Here is a 25199-nt window from a genome sequence, read left to right on the forward strand (position 1 = left end):
GTTTCCATAACAGCGGCCTTGTCTCTGGGCTCTGCTGATTTTTCTGAGCAGTTAAACAGCACTCCAGTTGTTTCCCTGTGAATTCCTGGCCTCCTGAGCCACAGATGTCACACTGGCGAAAACCAGCTTAAATTTGATAATATCTACTGTGAGTGCAACGACCTCTGGCCTTCACAAATTATACAAGCAGGAAGGGTCTCTCCCGCCCTGGGCCATGGCATGACCCCGGGAAGTCACCCACCGCTTCCCTCTGCCCCACTGAACCTCTCTATAGCAGAAAGCCCGCTGCTGGAGGCTGCTGCCGAGGCCTCTGCCTTCAAGCAGAGGCCCGTCCCGGATGATGCATCCCACGTCACCACGCTGTCATTCTCATCACCCGCAGTGTGTACATCTTAACCCTGCAGCTTCGAGGCATTTTCAGGCATCCAGGTATCTCCCACACACTTCCTTGCTTTACAGCACGTCTCCGGTTTTGCCAGATGACCGCTTCTGGCTTGCTGCAGCCCTCCACAGCTCTCCCAGCGCCCCAGTCTCTGCATTGACACAGTGCTTAGGGTCCCGTGGGAAGGAGGGGACTGTATTTGCAAGCACAAGCCTCCCCATCTCCCTCCCTATGCGATGCTGCTGGAAGTTCCCTCCGGGACGGTGTCCCACCAGAGCATGTAGGAAAAGGCCGAAGGAGCCCCGGGCGCCAGCAGCCTGCTCCCTTTCTCCTGCTTTTTCTGTCTATAGCGGACCTCCCTCTCCCTAAAATGCGGGCACGGCTGCCGGGATCTCCGTTTCGGCTTCCCAGAGCACAGAGGGATGGTTTGCATCCGTGCGGGGGCTGACAGCCTCGCATCCCACAGCGGGAAGCGGCGTAAGCAATTCCCCGCTTCCTCCCTCAGCTGTCCGGGCTGGAAGTTTGGGTTTTGTTTTTTTTTTTTTTTTTTTGTTTTGTTTTTTTTTAAAAAAAAAAAGAAAGAAAAGAAAAAGAGAAAAAAATTCTGTTGTCACTGGGAGGGGAAAAAAATTCCTTGTCGTGTCTGTGGCGTCTGCGAAACCGTCCCGAGAAGGAAGAGGAGGATCCCGCCGCGGGGACCACGGGTGTTTGGCGGAGGGGGCGGGCGCTGGCTGCGGGGCCAGGGGGGTCACAGCTCCGCTCCCCTCCGACGGGAGGGGCTGGGCCGTCCTGCGGCGCCGGGGAAAAAGGGGCCGAGCCACCCCGCTCCCCGCCCCGGGAAGGGGGTGAGAGCCGCCCCGCTCGGTGCCGGGGGCTGGGGGTGCCCGGGCCGGCTCCTCGCTGCGGGCCGCCCGTTTATGAGGCGCCGGCGGGCCCGGCCTCCAGCGCCGGGAGGCGGCTCAGCCCCGGCGGGCAGGGCCTGGCCGGGGCGGGTGGCACCCCCCTTCTCTCTTCTTCCTCCTCCTCCTCCTCTTCCTCCTCCTCTTAACTTGGCCGCGGCGGCGCGGGGCGGTGCGCTTCGCCCTCCTCCTCCTCCGCCAGCGGCGGGGGATGCGCGGGCGGCGGGATGGCCTCGGCCGTGTTTGAGGGCACTTCGCTGGTGAACATGTACGTGCGGGGCTGCTGGGTGAACGGGATCCGGCGGCTCATCATCAGCCGGCGGGGCGACGAAGAGGAGTTTTACGAGATCCGCACCGAGTGGTCGGACCGCAACGTCCTCTACCTGCACCGCAGCTACTCCGACCTCGGCCGCCTCTTCAAGCGGCTCCTCGACTCCTTCCCCGAGGACCGGCCCGAGCTCTCCCGCTCCCCTTTGCTCCAAGGTTCGAGCCCTCGCCGCTTCCCCCGGGGTGGCGGTGGCGGGGCGGGCGGTGTCGTCGTGTCGTCCCCCGGGGCGGAGGGGAGGGGGCTGAAGAGCCGGAGTCGCTACGGGACCGGACGGGGCGGGGAGGGTGTGTGTGTGTTGGGGGGGGGGGTGGGTAGGAAAAGCTGCGAGGGCGTTTTGCCGTCGGAAACTCCTCCTGGGCTGTTGATTTGTGTTGTGGGTTGGTTTGGTTTTGGTTGGGTTTTGGTTGGGTTTTTGGTTGTTTTTTTTTTTTGTAAATACACGGCGGAGGCGTTGGGCTGCCCCGCAGCAGGGAGACCTCAGCCCCGCCGCTGTCCCCAGCTCCTCGGGGACGGGCGGCTCCGGGCCGGGCAGGAAGGGGTCGAGGACAGGGAGGGAAGACAGAGGGGTCCCTGTTCGCGCTGCCCCCTCCCCGCTGCCTCCCGCCTCCCCAGGAGCGGGGGTTGTTGGCAGGAGAAGGGCTGTAGCTGAAAAATCTCCGCATGTCGGTATGTTGTTTGCCACAGGGATCGGGGGGGGGGGGGGGGGGGGGGAAGAGGCTGCAGCGTTTGCCAGTGGACGGAGCGACTCTGGGAGCTGGCATAATTCCTCGCATAACTTCTGCAAAGCAGAATTGCACCAGAGCCGGGTTTTCTCTTTTGGTTTCTGAAGTGGATCGAACCCAATTCAAGGGATGCTGCTCATGCTGAGCACGGGTACAGGAGCAGCGCGTACCTGTTAAGCTGCCTTGGGGGTTGGTTTTTGATTTGTTTAACGTTTGTGGTGTTTTTTTTAGCTGCAGTTATGTGCTTTGCTCAAAAATATTTCAAGCGTGTAGAGCGGTGCGGAGCATCCGCTCCTCTGAAAATGGATGTGTGCGTAGCACTGCCAACTCCTCAGTTGTTCGAGTCACTGCGTAAGTGATTTGCTTGAACGGGAAGGGGGAGAAGCCGGTATTTTGTGAATTTTTCCTCCGTGAAGAGGATAAATTTCTCCCTTGCTCTCACTTCGCCTCACGCCTTGCTAGAGTGACCCTTCCCTTGCAGAGGGTCTGCGTTTTGACGTTCTGGAGGCTGGTTTTCCACCCTGCATCCCGGAGTTAATCCGCCGGATTTATTTCTGGGCCCTACCTGTGTGACCAGCGGGAACTCTCAAAGGATGTTTTCTGACGGGTGTTTAAAATAATCCCGGTCTTTCCCCCGGCGCTGGGCTTTTCCCCCTTCCCGCTGCAGGGACGGGGCCGCGGTTCGCGGGCCCCGAGTGCCCCCTGCAGACGGCGGGGATGGGTGCGAGGCGGCCGGGCTGGTGGCAGCACCCCCACAAAACCTCTTCCCCATCCCGTCCCCCTGCTGCCCGCTCCGGAGGTGCGGGGTGGGAGATGCTTACTGGGTGCCGGAGGGAGGTTGTCTCCCCCAGCTTGGGTGCAGGGTGGGGATGAGGGAGTCCTCTGGGTGTTCCTGCAGACACCAGCACCCCCGCCTCTCAGCCCTGCTGCAGGCTTGTACAGTGTCTCACATGATCTAAAATACTGTGAAAATGCATTATCCATTGCGGGTGCTCTACCTGAAGTACCCTGAGTGTGATTTTTAGTAGTGCTGAGCGGCAGAAAATTCTAAATAACACGGCCTGTAAGTGTATATGGTGCCTTGGCCCTGGCTTTTGAGGATGCTAGGAAGGTCTGGAGTGAGCCTGCCTGTGGCCTGCAGGGCACAGCACCTGCCAGGGTCACTGGAACTAAAATTTGACTTCCCAGGGTGCCGGTAGTCCTTGTACTTGTTGGATTTATGGGGTGCTGAAGAGTTGGTTGGCAGCCGGGCTGGGGTGTGTGCTGGTTCTGGCCAGAGAGGGACTTGGTCCTTGCTGGCCCTGGTTTCCTGCCCCTGCTAGCGTGCTCCTTCCCCATCGATGAGGCACAGGAGCCCCTGTGTGTCCTAAAGCCATTCTCATTCCTCAGCGCCTCCCTTAAGTGAGCGTGGTTCCTCTCCTTCCGCAAGACAGCTTTTGCAAAACACTGAACTGTTTTCACATCTCTCTGAGGCATCGTTTGTGCAGTTACAGCCAGAAGGAATTATAGTCCCTTGCACTGGCTTTACTTGACAGGCGCAGGTAAGATACACCATTAGTGCATGAGCTGCTGGGAAAAAGTAAGCATCCTCAGCCTGCGATGCTCAGTTCCTGCCTAAGACCTGGAGCCAGCAACCTTCACTTACCCTTATCTCAGGAACAGGAGTACTGACTTCAGTAGAATGGGGAATGAGCAAAGCATCAATCCAGGATCTGAAAAATCGAAACCCAATATAAGCAGATCTTGATCTGTTCAGCTTGGTGAGGGGGTGGGAGTTAACTTTGCAACAGAGATGGAATAAAAATCAGGAGCAGTTTCTAAGCAATCACAGCACACTTCACAACTTCAGTAATACTCTGTTTAAAATTACGCTGCTCCTGCTCTAAAAAAAAAATTACTTTGTAGAGTGTGCTGCTCTGCATAGAGAACACTTCATCATACCAGCATTTTAAAGTGACTGGCCGCAGCCTTGTGTGACTTCACTGAGTTGAAACATAAAGATCTCATTTAACTAAGTGACACTGATGCAAAGCTTTGGATGTAAGAAGAGATTGCACGGAGTGTGTCCGGTCTTTACAAAACTCCTGGGGTAAGCATCGTTTCTTAATGTCCTGTTTAAAAGCAGATATCCTGCCGCCTACAGTAAAGCTCAATACACTTAATCCAGCAAAAACACCTGACAAAAGCACGCTCTTGTGTGTGTTTGCATTCAGTCATACACGTTTGTGTGTGAATATTTTTATATATATATATAAATGTCTATGCATATGTATGTGACTTTGTGTATATGTTTATCTTAGGCTTTCTGAAAGAAGGTGAATATTAGCTGTGCCTTTTATCTGGAGGAAGTGGTAAAATGATGCAAACCAAATTTGCATTGCATTGAAGGACTCCAAAGTTTCTGCAGATTTGCCTAAGGAGCATTAAAAGGACAAGCATTATCCTGCAGCTCAGTCAAGCTGCAGTACATTTCATTTAAGCGATATGGTTGAGGAGTGAAAGCTTGGGCTATTTCATGTTATTAACTTTTTTAAATAAGATTTTTTTTTTTAAATGTCAGCAATATTAGAAGAGTCAGTTGTTACCATTATTGCTGATTTCAGCAAAATGCTAATACTGAGCAGGAATGTGCTCCTTTTTCTGCTCAGCAACAGCAAACAGCCCTCTCCTTCCTCCACCTCCCATCCCCTTGGACCGACTTCCACAACATTCTCCCTCTCCATATTTCTCAGATCTGCAGAGCGCTTGGAGATGACAGAGGAGAGGACAAGAGGTATAGTTTGCTGCATTGGCTGTTCATCTTACCTTTTCTGTGATATGAGAAGAGGGGAGGTCCCGGGGGGGAGTATGGCATTCACACAGTCTGGTCTTGTCTTTGAAAACTAATAACAACACATGGCAAAGTGCACTCTTTGCATCTGGAGCGTGCTGTGATGCTAAGGGCCAAGGACGTTCAGCAACACAAAGCATCTTACTAGTAAGCTGCTAAACAAGGTTAGGTATGTGCATACCTGCAGGATGACTAAATATGATTCACTGTGATGTTACCAGTAACTTGCTAGTATTTTATTTGTGTCTGAAATGTGCCCATCCCTTGCTGAACGCAAATGCACAGAAGAGGATCACAAAAAAACACAGGCTAATTCACTCTTAGCAGAGCTCGAAGACAGCCTAATGTTGCTAAACTGCCTGTTTCTATATGCAAAATAAACAACTTTTGTATGTAAATCAATCTTCTTGAAAAAGGCAGCACTATGGACTTAGAAGCCAACTTAAAATTGCTTTCTGGAAATAGTTGCAACAGACCCAATGGACACTGGAAGTAAAGTATAAACCTGGAAAAGTAGTCTTTCATTTCTTTTCTTCTGTTTTCTCTAAATATTACTTCTAAGGGGTTCTTGGTTAAGACTTATCCTAGGACCTGACGCATCTTCGATTCAGTCAGGCACCTGCCTCTGACTTCAGTGCAGGCAGGGTCAGCCCCTTAAGTACTGGCCCAGGAAGCCGGAAGAGTCCATTGGCAGCCTTTCAAAGTTGGGATCTGGTTTGCCGTCAGAGTGGCAGGGTGGTTTCTGGCAATCCTCTGCCACTGTTTTATGGCCTTTGTCATCAGAACAGAGGCTCAGATGCTTTTCCAACGTCACTGTATCGTGCCTACATGTAGTACCTACTCCTGCTTATACTCTGAGCCATCAAGTCAGAAACTCTCTTCAGTTTTACAGATTTGTTTTTTATTAGATGTGCCCTCTCTTTCCAATGTGCTCATTTTCCTCCCCCTTCCTTCTTTCCATGCCTCCTCTGACTCATTCTACCCTGTCATGGCTTTTTTTCCCCTTGCTCTCCTTTTGTTGTTGTCTCTCTGCTTCTCCAAGTCGCTTTCCCTGAGCTGCTTTTTCTTCCCTTTCTTTGCCTTCAGGTTTCCCTCACCAGCTCGCTGCTATCTGTGGCTCTCCAGAACTTTTCTGTCATCTTTCTCCTTGCCAGCGCTCAACCTCTGTCCGTCTGTAGATGATCGGCTGATTTCTGTGTCCGAGTGGCTGTGCACCAGGAAGGACATGTGAAGCTCCTTCAGGGCTGCCGTTGGAAGGACTTGCATGAAGCAGAAGGCAGTTCCTGAAAAGCCGGCCCTGGAACATTATGTTTGCTTGCAAATGTCGCATTCATAACTTAAGATTTTCTATATGCTGCATTACATGGTGTTGTTGTTTACAAGACCATCTGGGAGCATGATTTATGAGAAGAGGGAGCTCTACAGAAGCAGCACATGGTTTCCACAGACTGCAGCTGTTTCGGTGCTGTGACAATACAGATAAATAGACTGCATCTATTGTGCTCTTCTCATTGTTGACATTGTCAACAGTTCATTAGTGGAGCTTGCTCAGAGCTTCTGTCTGGCAGACAAAGGATGCAGCTCGTAGTTATCAGGTTCTAGCAGCACTGTATAACTGAAATTAAGTTTGGGGCTTTTGGGTTTGTTTTTTTTTATTAGCTGAATTTCATGGTTCATTAGTAATGATGGAGATAACTGAAGCTGGCTGTGTTTTTATAAAGCTAGGCACAAGTTGCCTTTTTGTGGTGGACCCAGGCAATATGTCTGGGAGGATTTTGGTGGAAAGGAATGGAAATGAGGTTGGGTTTTTATTATAGTTCTCACCTGATAAGAAATCAGAGCTAAAAATGGTTGTAGGAGCTTGCATGTTATCAGGCTTTGATTGCTCTGTTCGCTTTTGTCTCATGCTTCTTTGACATCTTTTTCTTTCTTGTGGCTTCTCAAGTGTCAAGATAGGGAACTCTGTAGGGAAAGCCTGTCTGCTGAGTTCTGTCACCAGGAGGTGCCATCTTCCTCCAGAGATCCTGGGACAACCTGTAACTAATAATACACGTGTGGAAAACCTGCTAGCCAGGGGGTCTGGACTTCTCAGCTTTTAACTTGCCTCTCTGCTTTACATGGGTATTTGAGCGTGCCAGGGTCCTCAGGTGATCACGGTCACAACCTCTGCTGTGGGGGATTTCAGCTGGACATTTTTTTTGATAGGACTTTGCTCCATCTGTATTTTTACATCTGCTCCATATGAACTGCAAAAGAAGAAAAGGCCTGTCTTAGAGCTAAGTGTGTGCAGTGCGGGCAAGGTTTTGAAAGCTCTCCGTCCTTCTGCATCTAGCAGCTTTCTCTTAGTATCTTCAGTATGCTCATTGCCACCTAGTGGGACTTATAAAATTATAGAGTGACTTACATGCACTTTGTGTACCCATACCTCTTAGAAAAACCTGTCCCTATTTTGTTCCTCAACATCAAGTATAAGAAGGGCAGCATAACATGTAACAAATTTCAAAAATCCACCTCCTTGCACCTCTTTTCAACTCCATCACATACTTTTAGCTGCTCCCTGAGTAATGCCACCAAGATGGATTTTGTCAGTGGTATTGCATAAGTAAATCCTTTGTAAAGGCTTTAGAGACTGTAGTCTTGTCATATGAGATGGATGAATTTCCACATGAGGGGAAGGGGCAAGTGTGTCTGCCCCAAGAGAAGGATGTTGTAGAATTAGGCAAGAGTCGTCAAAGAAGAGTTACCAGAGCTGCCAGACTAAGTCAGGCCAGTGCCATAGCTAGCTCTGGGATCCTGTCCCTAGTGATGAGAACCAGATGCTGCAGAAGGCAGCATAAATAATTGGCAGAGAGAAGAAAAGTGACAGTCCTGGTCTGTAGTAATTGAAGATCTGATATCCTTGATTGCCTGTAATTATCTGCCCTTCTCTGGATCTTATCAAGTCTTTGGACTTAAGGGATTCCTGTGTGAAACATGCTTTCCCATCTGCTGGTTTGGGTTTTGTTGGTTTTTTGTTTGTTTGTTTGTTTGTTTTAATTTCCTGCCTTTGCATACTACTGAATATTCCTTTGTCCTTCTAACAACCTTTTATCCTATTCTCCTCCATCAGAGAGGAGGCAACTCTAAGCGGGAGCTGTTTTGGCCTCTTCAGAGACCAGTCTGAGATGGCTAATGCCATAGTTTCCAAGCAGCAAGGTTGAGGGGACATGTGTCTGCAGGGAGGAGGGATGCTACAAGGCCATCTGCTGGGAAGAGAGAGGCATCGTGGCCATGAAGCAGGGAAAGATGCCAGCTGAAGTGTTATTGAGGAAAGCTCAGTTCAGCAGAGGGAGGAAATGGGAAGCAGTGCAAAGGAGCAAAATAGCAGAAAACATTGTGCTGAGTTGCCCCCTATTGGCCCTGATCCATGTCCCAGCTGAGTAGCTTCAGTTCCTACATGATTCTGTGGAATATCTGTCTGTGCGGATATTCAGAAGTTGACTGGACATGGTCCCCACCAGCCTGATATGACTTCGGACTTGGTCTTTCTCTGGATGAACCGGATTGAACTCTTCCATTGGACATTATTTTGTGATTTTGTGTACCTCCTCTCATCTCTGGGACCTTCCTGCTATTGCTTCCATCCATTGCTTCCAAATTCTGTGTGTGTGCACATGGGTTAGAACATATCTGAGGGAAAGGAGGAATGAGGGTACAGGATAAAAAAGACTGAGCACTGCAGTGTTAACGAATACTGGGGAAAATGAGCGTATCTCCTGGTGAAGCCATACAGTCTTGTCAGGAGAGAGAGCAGAGTAACAGTCTCCTGTGTAAGACAGCTTATGTGTCTTCCCAAAAAATTTGAAATCCCTAACTGCTGCTCATGGGCTTGTGCAAAAAGAGGATGGGCTCAAGGTTTAAATCTGTTGGCCTTAAATCTATCTTTCAGCGCAGGTTAGCAGAACACAGAAATATTTCTTCCTGGATTTATTTGCTACTCCTTTTTTTCACTTTGATATCTACTCTGGGGTCCTTCCATAAGGGATGGAGAGAGGATTAGGTAAGCAGGGCTCAATGCAATATCTTAATCTTCATATATATACTAAAATACACAGCATTATAGGAGCAGTGCCATTCCATCTTGCACACATCTTCAGAAAGTACACTTTGGCTACTGCTCTTGCTCAGCCTCCTATACATATTTAATTGATATTGAGAAAATAAGAGATCTCTTGGACATTCTTTGTTCCTCTCCTGACCACAAGCCTGAAGTGGAATCCTTCAAATTGGAGAAATAGGGTTTGCCCACAGTTTGAGATCATGTATACATAGCCACTTGTACATAGCAACACATCTCCAGAAAAACAGACTGCTCTGTGTCATCATTGAGAGATGGCATGTGAAACACACTTGACACAGGCATGAACTTACTCTTCCTTGGAAGGCTGTAGAGGATTCTTGAGACAACATGCTCATGGTGTACACTGACTGTCAGGACTGCATTGTGATTTCATTACGAGCCATGGAGCGCATGCTGCAATTCCTGTCCTGCTTCATTTGGTAGAAGGATGCAGTGCATTATCTGCAGGTGTCAACATACTATTAGTTGCAGATTGGGTGGCTCACATGACGGTAATAGGACAGGCTAACAGGCCTACCAAGGCTTGTGTGTTGACATCAGGAATTGGCTTCCCGTTCCTTCTCCTCCTCTGCTGAGCTTGTTTCCTGCTCGTTTGCAGCTCTGGGCCCCTCTCCCACGCCGTAAGCCAGCGTGCCGGGTACACAGCTGCTGGCCTGCTCTCTCAGCCTCCTGCAGCTGCTCCGGCACCAGGGTCCCAGAGCAGAGGATGCTCCAGGCCTCTGGTGCTGTTTGTGCCATATTTTTCCAGAGACGTGTTGCTATGCGTAAAGTTGCTATGTGTGCGTGGTCTCAAACTGCAGGCAAATCCTTTTTGCCTAGTCTTAAGGAGTCTGCCTGAGGCTCCTGGTCTGGAAAGGGGCAGAGATATCAAAGGGGTTGCCTCTTCCTTTCTTAAAATGAGGTCGCTGACTACAGGGATGGTGTGCTAAAAGCCACCCTGGGTTAGATGATGTGCCTGTTTCATCCCTCCTGTCACCCGGCGTGTGGGCTCCATTGTGCGCAGAGTGAAGAAATCTTAGAGGTTTGTGGTATTTGGCAACAGGGTTTGCGGTACAAAAAGAGCCAGTGGGGCTCCAGTTTACCTGAGCTCTGTAACCGTAGGTGTTTATAGCATGTAAATCACTTGAAATGGTAGTTAGTTGTCCAACCACAGCACAGGTAACAAGACAGAGTTTTCCTGGGAGGAGTTTGCACATGTTTTCCATTAGCAGTCAGACAGGGGCCAGGGCAGAGGAGAAGGCATGAGAACAGCCTCTCACCATCGTCTCACTAAGGGATTTCCCAGCTCTGAGCTCAGCGCTGGTGCATGACTAAACAAGTGGAAGAAAGCACAACCGGTCCCAGGCTACTGGCTGCTTTGCTGGTGTCTTATTTTTATTTTATAACAAACTGTCTGAATAAGGGTTCTTGGGATCTAAAAGCCCCAGATGGAAAGACGGGCACATATTTATGGTCTGTGGGCAGAGAGACAACAGCCTCAGGACGTGTTGTAGCTGCTGGGCGGATGCTGCCTACGTGGCCAGTGAGTCCTGTGCACTCCAGATGCATCCAGCTTGTGGTGCATTGGTGTCAGGGTTAATGAATGATAGAGGTGCTGGGCTCTGTCTGCAGAGTCAGCTGGCGTGTGCGTGTGTCTGTTTGTTCAGGCATTTCCAGCATCTAGAGATCCTACACCAGTCTCTGTCTTTTTTTTTTTTTTTCCCTTTCTTTCTCTGCCTCATCAAAGCTTCTGAACAGGAAAAAGAACACAGGCAGGGGAGAAACCCCTACATAGTGAAGAGTACAGATGGAAAGCTTGGGTGCAGTTCTGTGACCCTTCTTTACGCAAGTCCTGATTCCTGCTCAAACTCAGTGTAGTGCCTGGGTGAGAAAGGAGCTCTAGTGAGGCATCCTAACCTGCTGTCTCTTGCTGTTTCCGCGAAGGCTGGGGTTTCCTGAGATGAAGGCTTTGACAAGAGCAGCTCGAGACGTTCCCCGCTGCTCACCTAATTGTGCTGGCAAAGGAGACGCAGCCCTGTGTTGTGGTGTGGGAGAGGAAATGAGTTGCAGGAAAGGGTGAGAGCACCTTAAACCAGTTTTGTCACCAGAGGCTTCACCTCATGAAACCACAGCATTCCCTTGTGCGTTTCTGTTCTGTGGCCGATGACAGCAGCCAGTTAGCAGGCGCTGAGAGAGGGCAAAAGGGGGCGCCGGGGCCTCCCCTCCTCCTGGCTGCCTGGGCAGGCAGAGCCTTGCTCCGGGTAGCGTGGCTGTGGGGTTGTGAGCGATCCCTCGGGTTGTGGGATCATAGGCGACGGCTAACTGAAAACCACGAGGGCATCTGTTAACTCTTAAAAACAGAGACTTGGGGAATTAAGATAAATAAGGGCCTTACAAACTTTGTGGCTATTGCAGAAGAAATTACAGGGTTCAATGTATATATAGCCAGTCAGGTGGTTTCTGTGTATTTGGACTGTAGATGTATGAAAAGGAAGGCTTTAGCCCAGCCAAACTGAATTCCCTGTACAGGGAATTCATGTAAGGTCAGCAGCTTTACACCCCAAAGCTGTGCATCTGTAATCTTTAAGCACATATACAGGAAGCTGTCCAGGCAGATGTATCACTTAGGCTCTCCTTCCTACGCTGTCTGCCTTTTGGTTTTGATATTACTAAAAGCTTCAGTAAGGAACAGTTGTTATCGTGTCAGATGTTGCGTGTCATCTGTGCCAGTTTCCAAGTAGGAGCGTGGGTTTGCGTGGCTGGTGCCTTTCCAAGAGCTGGAAGGAGGAATACACCAGGGCTGGAAATTCCTGGTGAATGCAAGAAGCTGTAAAACCTCCTACTGGGTGATCTGTGACAGTGCGACAGACTGATGGCCTTGCCCGACTTCTCTTGCTGAAGCATGAAAAGGCCGTGTGGAGCTGCAGCTGCTTTCCTTGATTACTAATGAGAGAAAATCCTGACAGCTTGGCTGGTTTTCCTCATGGAATGAATGCTCAGCGTTCTTGGTGATGTGGTTGGGTGTTTTTTTTTTTGGTCTTTTTTTTTTTTTCCCTTAGTCTGAATATCTTCATTTGTTTGAGATTATCCCTCTTCCTGGTAGAATGCTAGTTTCGACAGCAAATGCTTGTTTGGGAAAGGGTCCAAGGTCAAGGGCGGATTTGAGAGAGAGCAGTTGAATGCGGAATCCCGAGTGGGTCAGCGATGAGGTGTTTGCCTGCGAGGTAGGAGCCACAGTCAGGCAGTTTCTGCTCTGAATGTGTCAGTATTTAATGTAGGCAAGACCAGTAGGACAAATAGAGGCATCCCATGGTACCTGGCACCATGGTGGCTGGCTCTGTTTTCTCTGATGTGGGCGACAGGGCAACAGCGTGTTTCTAACATCATAGGTGAGTGTCTAAGCCGTGGGGCTGTTGGCAGCTTTTTTTTTTTTAGGGAAGATGAAAACACTTTTTTTGAAAGGTTTGAACTTTGTTCAGATGTGGTATGGGAACATATTTGTGGAGGGGCAAAGCAGATCCACCCAGGCCTGCTTACATCCGGTAGTTAGGAAGATGAAGGGTGCTGGTCTGCAATTCGGGTCAGTAATGTCAAGCACAGCCCAGCTAAAACACAGTCTGTGGACCCACGCAGGTGAGTTAATTTGCGTTTACAGCCTTTCAGAGAATTTCCATGCAAAGCTACCTGACTGTAGTGTACACCGGTCAGAGCAGGATACACAGCTGCCTTCCCTATCTGCTCTGCTCTGCTCTCAGAAGAGGGACCAAGCTGTACCGGGGTGAGGTGGTAGCAATGCTGAGAGAAACAGGCAAAATGCAGGACTGTTGAGTGATGAAAGGCTTATGAAACCAGGCTGCTTTTGTGGGACAACCATCAAGTAAAGCTGGTTGCTCCAGAGACAATCTCTGTCTTATTGAGAGGTGTAATTGGAGAGCTGGGAGGTTCAAACTCACACTTTTGTCTGGAAAGTTTCTATGGGATCATATCTCATTGGTAACAAACAACAGGGACTGATGCAGGCTGAAACATTTTGTGGATCTTGTCCCTACACTATGCATGTTCACTGGTTCTTTCTGTATGTTTGCCTTGTCAATAGGGAGATGGAGATGCACTTAGAGTTTAGCGCTTACTATTTTAGTGTATTGAAATAGTTTCTCACAGATTGCTTCAGATTTTTAGTTTTGATTTTTATTTAGATGGTTCCGATTTATTGGATCTTTTTCTCCTCTACCTTTTTCTTTTTTCTTTTTTTTTTTTTTTTTTTAAACCAGTGAGCTTTTTAAATTGAATAGTCTCTTAGGTATTTCATTTTCATGCATATATTCTGATCCTTGGAAAAGCTGCCCAAATGTAGAGGTGAAACAATGACTGGGTTAGAAAAAGTAGGTTACAAAGACTAGAAATAAAAGGGCTGCTAGAGGGATGCAAGATGTTGCAGTTTACTTCTCATCATATTCCCTATACGGTGCATATAACCTGTGCTGTATTTCCCTGAGCCTGCCAGAAGAGAGGGAAGTTACAGATGTCCTGAAGGTTGTATATACAAAATACGGTATTACGGTTGAAGATCCCCATATTGAGCAATTCAAAATTAGAAGCATTGTAATGCATCAATTCTGTAGCACTGTGGTAATTCTGTGTATTAAAAAAAAAAAAAAAGGAAGGAATGAAAAACCCCTGGTTTATGCTTGATGAAGATGATACTGAAAAATCTTTCATGGGCTGCTCACTGGGGCTTAAATTCAGATAAGTACAAGAGTGCCCTGAAAGCTTTTTGTTTAGCTTGTGTTTAGTCTTTTCCTCTTCTCTGTGGGTCGTGGGTTTTTTTTATTTTCTTGGGGTTTATTTTGGTTTATTTTTTGACAGAAAAAAAAAGGATGAATCATGGTTCTTGGAAGCAGAAAACAGGCTGTTTTATTATCACTTCTGGGAATGCTGTGTAGTGAAACTGTGGGTGAAGGAGTAGGTGGTTCTGCTTCTGCTCGTCTTGCAACTCCTAAATATGATCATCAACAGCTGAATTTGTGTCGAGCTTGAACCTCTGCTTGTAACTACACACACCTCAGTTTGGAATATGCACTTTATCGTCAGTGTGGGTTAAAAGACATTTCTGGGAGGCATGATATTTGAGGTTGTTCCACATCTTCTTGAGCGCCTGCTCCTGGCTGCTGAAGTGTGTGTATACATCAAAGTGTGCTTTTGTCTATGCTTATGTTCTGTTTACTTTGTTTCTAGGTCTCATCACGATAAAAGAAGCTCATGATATAGAAGCCAGACTTAATGAAGTGGAAAAACTTCTGAAGACTATTATAAACATGCCCTGGAAGGTGAGTAAGCCAAGTTCCATCTTTAGCCCAGACTGACTCCTCCTTGATGGTGACACACACTGTCATGCAGATTAGAAAGCAGTGGGCTTTGCCAGACTCTAAAAGAATCAGCAATTTATTGTGTGTCTTGGAGAAGTACTGAGTGCCAGAATTGTGTAATGACATCTCCTGTTGCTGTTGCTTGTAATTAGTCTTTCTGTCATACTATGACGGGGTGGAAAGGGAAAAGAGGGTCAGAGCAAACTACTGGTAAAAAATGGACACCTGTTTCTGTTTCTCTTTTTAAGTATTCAAGATCTGAAGTCGTCCTCACATTCTTTGAGAGATCTCCTTTGGACCAAGTTCTAAAAAATGACAATGTCCATAAAATTCAGCCGAGCTTTCAAAGTCCAGTTAAAATATCAGGTAAGAGTTGTTAGCTTCCTACAGTAGACACAAGAACTACAGAATGAAAATTGCTGTATTTGCTGTTCCCCTTACTCTTTCTGCATCAGCTGTTCAAAAGATAGTTCTCATAGTCTGCTTTATAATATAGAACGTGTGATTAGCCTTCACATACAACATGCATTCAGGCAATAAAGTGGCAGGTGAAATTGAAAACTGATAAAAGCAAAGATGTAGATGTGAGAAAAACGCAGTCCTCATTAGGCACATACATAGTGCTGTTGTCATAGTTTGAGGCTATTGATACAGTTCTGTGGAAGTGCAAGCTCAGTGCCAAGCGATGAGCAAAACCAGCAGTGAGAATATTAGATATTGTTAGGAAAGGAGGTGAGCACAGAAGAAAGGAGCACCACCCCATCTTGAATACAGTGTGCACAATTCTGGTCTCTCCATCTCAGAAAGGATATAGTAGAATTTAAAAGCATACAAATAAAGGACAAGGATTCAAATAATTGAACAGCCTCTCTAAGAAAAAGGTTGAATAAAGAAGGACACTTCATCTTTGAGAAGAGATGACAGAGTGGGGATGGTGGAAGTCTACAAAGCTGTGAATAAATGGAGGTCAATTACCCTGTACTTCTCATGAAACAAGAACTATAGGTTATCCAGTAATGTTGACAGACAACAGGCTTTAAAAAAAAAAAAAAACAAAAGAAAAGTCACAATATTGTTTTGTTTCCATATGGAGCACAGTTAAGGAGTGGAACTTATTGTCATAGGATATGGCAGAACTGAAAGCATAAATGACTTCAAAAAGGAGTTAGAAAAGCAGATGGAGGAAAAGTACATTGAGACCTGTCACAGGTGGAGACGTAGGAAGTTTCTAAACCACAGATTGCTGGGGGGGTAAAATGGAGAGCAGTATCACTTTATCCTTGCCTATTCTTTCAGCCTTTCCCCTCTTCATCTTTAAGTGACCTTTGTTGAAAGGTTTGTGAACTTTTGGTGTGCCTGGTTTTGTATTTCTATACTGAAACATTTCATTTGAGCCTAATGGCAACTGCTGGTTTTGTGTCACCAGAAGAGTTTCTTTCAGAGAATTAAATAAAATTAAATACTACATAGTCCTCCAAGGTGCATAAAGTGTTTGGCATGAAACTGGCATCAGTTTTCTTAGATGCTAACAGTATATCGGTTAATGGCCAGAAGGCATGTCAACACGCTAAAGGTGTAAACAGTGTGTCTTAAGTATTGATCTTATAAACAAGGTAGACTTTTTGTAATTGATCCTGAGCTCTGGTTCTAAGTGAAAACTAGTCCTCTGTTAAATAAATATTCTTTTAATTAAATGGTAAATGGTTTACAAGCCCATCAATAACTATTCAGAAGTGTGCTGTGCAAGGCTGAGCTTCAGTGAGACGTGTGATCTTGCCAGCCCATCTGGGCTGGTGCCTTCTTGTATCGTTCCCCCGAGCCCGCACTGCAGTGCAGCGCAGTGATTGTAAAGAAGAGCCCCTGGACCCGTACTACAAAGGGGAGTGACCCAGGTCTGGCTTCCTGGGAATGAGAGATGGGAGCCAACATGTCCGTCTCACACTCCATCTGTGGCTAGGGAGTTTTGGGTGAAGTCTTGAGTCAACGTGGAAACCTCTGGTAAAATTCCTGCGAAATGAGTCCTAGCACCTGCCCATTACGAAATGAAGGATCCTCAAACTGTATGCTGTAAAAAATATTTTGAATGGTGGCTGCTGTCAGTGATACCTTGTTCTTTTTCAAACAGGCAAATACCAAGAATAAATGTCTTTGGAATTACACTGGTTAGAAACTGCAGTGTTGCTCTGGCTTGGGGCTTTTTACAGTTTGGAAGGGTGTTGTATAGTTTTTGTGAGGATGTGTACCCCCTTAGGGAACACGTACTCTGTGTGTGCATGACAGAATATGTCACATGGTGGGTAAAACAAAGGGTTGGCCAAGATGAACATAAATTCAGAGTGAGGGTGCCCCGCTGATGGACCAGGCTAGCACCAAAGGGAACTCTCCTGCCAGCCTCTATGTAGAGGACCTGTGGAAACTACATTAGCTGAATAAGAACTTGTTTTGGTTTAATTCTAAATTAATTTTGGTAGAGATGAGTCATACCTAATTAATTGGAGAAAGATTTTCCTACCCATGCAGCTATCCAAAAACATCTTGTGGTTGTTTGTTTGTTCACTTAAGTGATTGCGGCAAAGAATTTAAGAACATAGGCAGAAATCTGATGATAATTGGTATTTGCCTCGTGTGAATATTGCACACTGGAGACAGTCTCAGTGTCTGGCGGCATTGTCAGTAGATGGCAGTAAATGTTAACGTCTAAAACCATTCACATAATGCTGTAACTCTTAGGTCATGTCAAGGACACTAGGAAAACACTGTGGCATTCATGTTCATCATAGTGCAGCTTTCTACATGGCCTGCAGGCTTAGGAAAGCAGGCAAAAATGTTTTGTATTCTCTGAAAAAAAGTGAACTGTCCCTCATATGGTCCTCTTCAGAGCGGTAGGTGATGGGGAAGAGCAAAAGGGCCGCCCTCTTAGGTGAAAGCTGAATTTGAATTTATGGTGTAAATCTTGTTCTGCAGTACGATGTTGGTTCAAGATGAGTCATGACCAAAGTGTCATTTTGCTAGGACTCAGTGTTTTTTACCACCCCCAAACATATTCTGCTAGTTGGCCGCAGTAAAATACAGACTGAAAGTCAAAGGTGATTTTCTCAAGAAAAATATGGAAGTGAGTTTTGGTGTTTCCTTAATGTAGAAACATGCAAACACTTTAAAAAATTTCCTCCTTCCTTTCTCCTGTCTGCTCTCCTGCTCATTACTTGAAGTGTATGTGTAGTTGAAATTGGTTTGTTTGAGGATTCCCTGCAAGCATATTTTGAGCCTAACATATTTTGTGCCACAAATTAATTTGCTTTTGTTTGTGCTGATAGTGCAAGGGTGTAACACAGCGTCCTTGTACCTTGAGGCAAATCATGAGTCATCCCACTTAAGTCGGTGCTGATTTATGTAGAAATATATTTTCATTTTGTGGTGGCCCTAGCTTCATCTAAGATTGTGGGACCAGAAGAAATCCTTGTGACTTGTCTAATATGCCTTTCCATGTAACACAGAACTTCTCATTCACATCAGATACTATTCTTTAATTTTAAACTCTCCTTGTGGTAGTAAGTCAGTGGAATTAGCTGCAAATTTTAGCTGTTCCAGATTGGAGGCTTCTTACACAGTGAGAAACAAATAAGCAGAGTTGAGGGCAGTGTAGAAGATGGTATTGTTTTACATGCCTTAAAGATGGTGGTTGGATTAACTTGGAAGGTCACTTTTTATTTCCTTTTTCCTGTCTTTTTGGGTTTTGCTTAACTGGCTTAAGCATGGGACTATCTAGGAAAAATACAATTATATTTTGGTAGTGGTAGGTTGCAACAGATGGATGGGCTGCCATTCTGCTAAGTGTGATGAGAATTTTGCCACTGGTAATAATGAGACTGAGACTGGGCCTTGCTTCAAACGCTTTGTGTCATGAATTGATTATGTGAATAAAATTGCTTAAGCACTGCCAGTTTGCAAACGTAAGAAGCTGTGAAACTAACTTTTCATTCCTACTTTCCTGTACAGATTTTCAATGTCACGCACACATCCCAGTTCATAACCATGTCAATCACATATGAGATGCAGTTGTTGTCCAGCTTTTTTTTTTTTTATTTTCATCTGGTTTTCTTTCTTCTTCCAACAGAAATCATGCGATCAAATGGATTTTGTTTAGCCAACACTGAGACTATAGTCATTGACCACAGTATACCAAACGGAAAAGAGAAGCACCTGGATGTAGATTCAGCAGAACACTTGTAAGTGGGGTTTGTGCATGAGTAATGCTGTCAGTTTTGGATAAATTGTAGCTTTCCCGCCCCCTCTCAGCAAAATGTTATCCTCTATCTAGGAGCAAGACCAGTCCAGCTGTCATTCTGACTGGTTAAAGATTACTGGGCCTGATTGCTAAGGCTTCACAGGTCTTTCTATTAAAATGGATAAAATGACTGTCAGTGAGAATGACTGATCCCACGGAGCTCAGTCCTCTGTGTATGAAAAAATTGTCGCTGTCATAGGGGTCCTGCTAGGTTTTTTCTTTCTATCATAACTGTGATGAGAGCTGGTTTCAGCCCGAATTTGGAAACTCAAACATCCTTAGAAATGGAATATCCCACTACAAAGGCTATGCTTTATTTGGGAAGCAAATCCTCGGCGGAGGGGAACACCCCCTGAATGTAGTCAAAGGAAGCTGAGCAGCTGCTCAGGTGCTGTGCCATGCTGGGACTTGGTGAAGCATGTGTATTTTGTTAGGGGGTGTTAGACTAGTCTTATTCATAAATTCTGCCTCCTAATGCATGTAGATATTCTGGGGTCAGAGACCTGTAACCAGGAGGGCTTTCATGTAGGTCTTAAGTCAGTGACTCTACTGGCAGATGGGTATTGATGGTCTCCTTTGTGTCATGACAGGTGATTGATATTTCCATGAGCTTCAGGTATCGAAGCATTTAAATATTTTTAACGAGAAACATTGGCCTACTTTTTTGTTAGAAAAATCAAAATGATGGAAACAGGACTAAAAGGCTTACGGAAGTTTTATCTTTGAATACAGCGCTCTGCCTTGCGGCATTTGAAATGTGGTCATTGTCAGTCTGTGGAAAAGTTTAGAGCCTGACAAGATTTTGTCAGGGACTGGAGTGGATCTCTGGCTGCGGTGTAATTTCTTGAAGTCTTTTCATTAACTTATGACATAGTGTTTTGAACCTCGACCTTGCTAATGACATTGAAGCTTATAGGTTTGTATTAATAAGTTTGAAGTGACACACTGGAGGTAATTCTGTAAGGCCAGTGTCTGGAAATGAATGTTGTCATAGTTCATAGTGGATCACTTTTCAGTACTGAGAGTGACAAATAATAGGAGCAAATTACAAAACAAAGCCTTTTTCTGCCTTATTTTGATTATTTTTTAAAAAAATAAATAAATTTAAATCTAGCTTTGATTTTAAAAACATGCTGCAGCCCAAACAAAACTTACTGGTCTGGAATCAGAAACTGTCATCATCTAATTGTCATCTCATTGAAGTCAGAAAATATTAAGGCCAGAAAATATTAATATGATAAAACTGTGTAGAAGGCATGGTTTCCCAGAAACTGTGGTTGAAGAAATAAATCATGATAACAGCCTGGCTTTCTGCATTTGTATTTTAACTTTCCTGAAGGAAGTTAAATCAGGAGTCAAGAAGTTAATAGATTTTAAATGTCTGTTTTACATGATGCCCTAAATTTGCCCATCCTGTAGCTGTGCTTTATAGCTCAGAGGTAATGGCTAGGAGGTAATGGCACTTGTGTAGCACAGCTGTTTCATAAAAATTGAACTTTTTTAAAAGCAAGAGTTTTCTATACTGTTCTTTTATATGTAGGTTAGTAGCCAAGAAAAGAAGCTTGAAAATCTTTCAAAATCCTATGCAGTTCCTTTTTGGTCTCTGTAAAATTTTATTTACGGGATAGGTATTTTCTATTCTTAATCAGAGTTAATTTCTTGTGGACTTTTATATCCTTAGATGAGAACTTTTTCCTTTCAGCAGCATTAAAATCTGTATGACTTTGGGGTTTTGGCTGCCGATATACTTGAATCAGACATTTTGCAAAGCAAACCTGTGTTTTTTGGAGAGAAGCACTTGGAGCTTCAACAGGTAGCAATCGTTCCCCGAGGTCCTGCTACACCGGTTAGCTCTTGTAGCCTGCAGTGCTGCCTACCCAGTGATCCATCAGCTGAAACATCTCATATTTGTTGCAAAAGAGACTATAGTGGTTTTGCAAGCTGGAGTCACTTACTGTTGTTGTTCTGAAGTAGTTGCTTTCCACTTCCTTCATTTTCTCTCTAATTTTAGTTGGCAGTACACCATACTGTTGCAAAACGTGGTAAAGCCAGTGTGCTCAGCTATACAGCTGCTAGCTGTAGTAACCAGTCCTGGTTTATTTGGTTTGGTTTTGTATGAGTTCTCCATAGCAGTGCTTTGCAGACTTCTGGGCCTACACTTCCTTTCTGGCGGCATGGAAAGCTCGGTGCGTAACCGCAGCACATGAATGCCACTGCTTTGTACTTCACATGCTGCTTGTAGTACTCTATCAGTGAGGCTGAAAAACCACAAAATCTGTGAGGCCTTCCACTTGTGATAATCTAGTTTTGTACAATTGACGAGAGAAGGAGAGCAGAATCTGAGTAGCCTTCTTGACTCCTCTTCTGCTTTCTTTGCTTTGTCTTCCCCACTGCTGTTTCATAATCTGTTGTCTCTGGATCACCAGTGGTCTGAAAGACAGCACAACGTAATCTGTGAAGTGTTTGCAAGATACCAAGTCAACTCCCTTCTGCATGTGTTCCCACACATGCAAGCAAGCAAACAGCTTGGAGAGAATAGAGGAATGAGGGTAATAAACATTAAAAGTTCGGTCTCATTTCAGCTCGGTTGTAAGTAAAGAGTATAGCAACAGCACTGCAAGAAGAAAATCCATTAGTTTCTGCTCAAAAAAATGTTGTGGTCCTCATAGTTAAAAAAGAGGTGAGAAGGACCAGGTAGGACTGTGGAAGAGACAGAGCTGTGTCCATACATTGCAGGATGTACAGACCATGCTATCCAATAACCTATGATACTTCTAGAGAAAGTTTTGGGGAGAGATGGGAATGGGAGATTTATCTTTTTGTTTACCCTACCACTCTTCTTCGAGTCCTCTGAAATACCTGATTCTTAGGGCTGTCTAGGGCAAGGTTAGAGGGTTGTCTGCAGTTGCCTTACTTACCTGAAGGAGTCTAACTAGTTCATATGTAGATAAGATGCGGTTTTAAACCAAATTATTTGAAAGCTTCATCTGTTTATCTGCTATTCAGAGACCTGAAGTATGCCAGCTGAAAAATATGTTAGACGTCCTCTAGTCAGAGTTAGGTTAGAATTTCTCTTTCCATCCTGTGCAATTTTTCAGTTTCTATTTCATTTTTTTTTTCTCACTCTATCAGAATGAATGCAAGTTCTTTCAAAATATTAAAGAGAGAGTATGAGAAAAAGAAAGTTGACAGTTCTTCAAGCCCCTTTCCTGAACTGAGATGACATTTAGTCCATGGCCTGCAGTGGTTGCCTTTAACTGTTAGGCTATCTGGGAAGAAGTAAAATGTTTTCTGACTGCAGAAATCCAAGCCTTCTTGGAACAGGAACATTTGTAACTGAGGAAAGTGTATGTTTTAAAAAGTCAATGCCTTCTGGTTGAGAGTAGGTGTCAGACAGTGGGTAATCCTTGCAAAAGTTCAGGTTATAACACAGGAGTTAAGAAATGGGAAGGAAAATACCAAAACAAGTGAAACAGCTGTGCAGCTGTGTTTTATCACAGTTTTAAAAGGGAATAGCCATCCTGTTTTACTGAAAGCAAACTCTTTAGTCCATTCATTTTCATAGGTTATAAAGAAATAGATTTTCTCTTTATTTACAGACATGGAAAGCAATGGTTTCCATTTCCTTCTCAACTCTCTCTAGGAAGTGTTGAATCTTGGTTTATGAAAGTGACAGTAGATGCCATTGCTGGTGTCTCCAGTAGGTTATGCTAGCAAAATGATTCATAGGCTGATGTCAGAGAAACTGTAGGTTCATGATTCATAGTTGATCTGTATGGACCTTCCTTGACAACTTCTAGTATGAATTCAAATTTCAGACTGCAAAGTGAGGGAGTGAGATACTGAAGCTTTGGAAAAAGAGTTGGGACTCTAAATCTTTGTCTTGCAAACTGAGCTTCACAAAGCTGAAGCTGTAAACCAGCATTAGAAGTACTTCTACTGCAACACTGCTCTGGTGTGAAGCAAGTCCACGTTACATTTACTCAGAAATTTAACTTGCAGTACCAGCAGAAGCATTCTTGCCTGCAGCCCTTTTTCCAAGTAGTCCTCTTACAAATGTCTTTTCTCAAAATTTCTGGGGGTCAGTCTTCAGATATGCTAGCCTTCTCCCTCTCCCCCAGTACTTTTCTTCCCATTCCTTTGACTTTGATTTTCTAAGTGAACATTAATGACCTAACGCCTTTTGGTGTTTTTGTTTTTTTTTTTTTAATTTCTCTTTAGGTTTGAAAGTGTTAGTGACTTTACCTCAGAGCTAGAAGACAGTGATGATCCAACAGCTTATGTCACCAATTTGACATACTACCACCTGGTCCCGTTTGAGACTGATATTCTGGACTGAGGCTGCTCAGTGACGCAATCAGCCAGCATCCAGCCGACCTCTTCGTCCATAGGCTCTGCTATCTCCGGTGTTGCATCTCTCTGAGTAAGGCTGTGCAGGCTGATCAACAGCAGAGAAGTTGCAGCAAGTACGCTACAAATCTGATTTTGTAGTCTGGACCTCCGTTGTGTGTTATGGAGACATCTTGTAAGGAGGTAACTGCTTTGCTGTTGACAACAAACTCATTTTCCATGAAAGCAAGACAGCAGAGGCCTCTTGGAGCTCGAGGAAACCTCTGCCGTGTCTGTGGGAACTGCCACTCTGATGCAGCCATCGGAAACTTGTGCTGTAGTACGCTGTCACCCATCCTCCTTGGCTTGCAGTGCAAGTTGAGGCTTCCTCTTTTAGGATACCAGCAGAAACTTCCCCAGATGGCGTGACCACATTTGTTATGCTATGTGACCGAGAAGGCAAGCAAACCAGCTGACTTTTGTCAGTTCCCTCTGCAGTTGCTTAATGGAGGTCTTGCAAGTCAATTTTTGCTCAGTTACCACATGACTGGTGCCTTACATGAGATGTCAGAAATACCATTGAGTGCCTCCAGGAAATAGAACACGAGCTGACCGCTTTACTGCTTTTAATCATGGGTTTTTATATAATCACTGAAGAGGTGACTACTCTTTTGTGGAATAGTGAAGCAGGCAGCAGCTGGCATTGCAATGGACTGTGCATGATGTTTGGGTACCCGTGTGATTTCAGAGGTCTGGAAAGCTGATGGGAAAGCTGAGCTGCACCCTGCTAAGAACAGTCAAGGCTACGACAGGCATTTGGATACGAATTTTTTCATGTGGACCAGAAAATGTGAATGGTGCTTACAGTTGTTTACATCAGAGAGATAATTCCCTATGCATATTTTTCCCCAGAGGATGGGGAGGAAAACAATGAGATTTATGTCATGTTTAAACTGAAAAAGAATGATAAGCTACAGTGGAGGGAAAAACACTCTCTCCCCTGCCAGCCTGGCTCAAGGAGTCTGTCTAGCTTTCCAAGATACACCCGTAGGGCTGGATGCAGGCCTCGTCGTCGTGTAATGCCATGGATTTCAGTGGAGGTAGGACAGCGGGAGCAAGAGCGGGATCAGGCCCTGCAGCCTCCTGACTACTGAGTAATGCAACGTTAAAATCTCCCGGGGTCTCTTTCTTGTGGAGCACTTCGAAATCCTGGCTCTCGCTGTGAGTGCTCAACGCTCGCCAATGTGATCTTTCATGGAGCTTTTTGCGATCTGTTTGCAAACATGAATTTGAAGGGATTGAAATGGGAAGGAATGCATTTTGGACTTGTTTCTTGGTAAAGGGGCTTGATCCTGAAGAAGTTGATATGAGTCTCTTCTGCAGACTTTTCATTTCTATCTATAGAATAAGAGTCAAACAGAATTTGCTAATGTAAATAATAAATTATTGAGAATCCTAATTCTTTTACACAGTATGTTTTTAAAATATATTTTAATGAAATAAAATATAACTCACCTTCAGTACACTTCTGCAGCTTAAAACAATGGCTCCTTTTTTTGTTTGTTTTTTTTTTTCTCCTTGGAGGATGCTTTCCCAGCCATGCCAAATCCTCTTTTTATCTCTAGTAGTTCTGGAAACATGCTGAGTGTTGGCAATTCTTTCGGTGCTCCATGCATTGCCCATGCTGTAGATGTGGTGTATACCCTTGTGAAACCTCTCTGTTTAATTGTTGATCTTCTGTTTAGGTGTATGTGGTTTAATACCACTAAGTTTAGTGGAGGAGGTTCAGAGTATAATTATGCATATGGTCAATTCATATGTAGAGGTACTTCACTCTTGATCAAAAACAAAAATCATAGTTTCAACATGATTTTTTTTGTTTTCTTTTCAACCAGCTCTAATTATAGACTAGTAACATCCTGCAAGAAGACAGTCTAAATTAATAGTCCAGACATCATT

At 45.2% G+C, this 25199-nt stretch overlaps 1 protein-coding gene across 1 annotated transcript; it reads left to right on the top strand.

Moving 5' to 3' along the window:
- Nucleotides 1–1215: 1215 nt before the first annotated feature.
- PXDC1 (PX domain containing 1) lies at nucleotides 1216–24765 on the top strand. The gene is made up of 5 exons (XM_086740272.1): nucleotides 1216–1764; nucleotides 14496–14587; nucleotides 14875–14992; nucleotides 18741–18852; nucleotides 23133–24765. Exons 1-5 carry the CDS (start codon nucleotides 1509–1511, stop codon nucleotides 23248–23250), a joined length of 696 nt encoding a protein of 231 aa, XP_086596398.1. The 5' UTR covers nucleotides 1216–1508; the 3' UTR covers nucleotides 23251–24765.
- Nucleotides 24766–25199: the final 434 nt, after the last annotated feature.

This window comes from Chlamydotis macqueenii, chromosome 2 (genome assembly GCF_036417535.1).
Source record: "Chlamydotis macqueenii isolate bChlMac1 chromosome 2, bChlMac1.mat, whole genome shotgun sequence".
In the NCBI taxonomy this organism is placed as follows: domain Eukaryota; kingdom Metazoa; phylum Chordata; class Aves; order Otidiformes; family Otididae; genus Chlamydotis; species Chlamydotis macqueenii.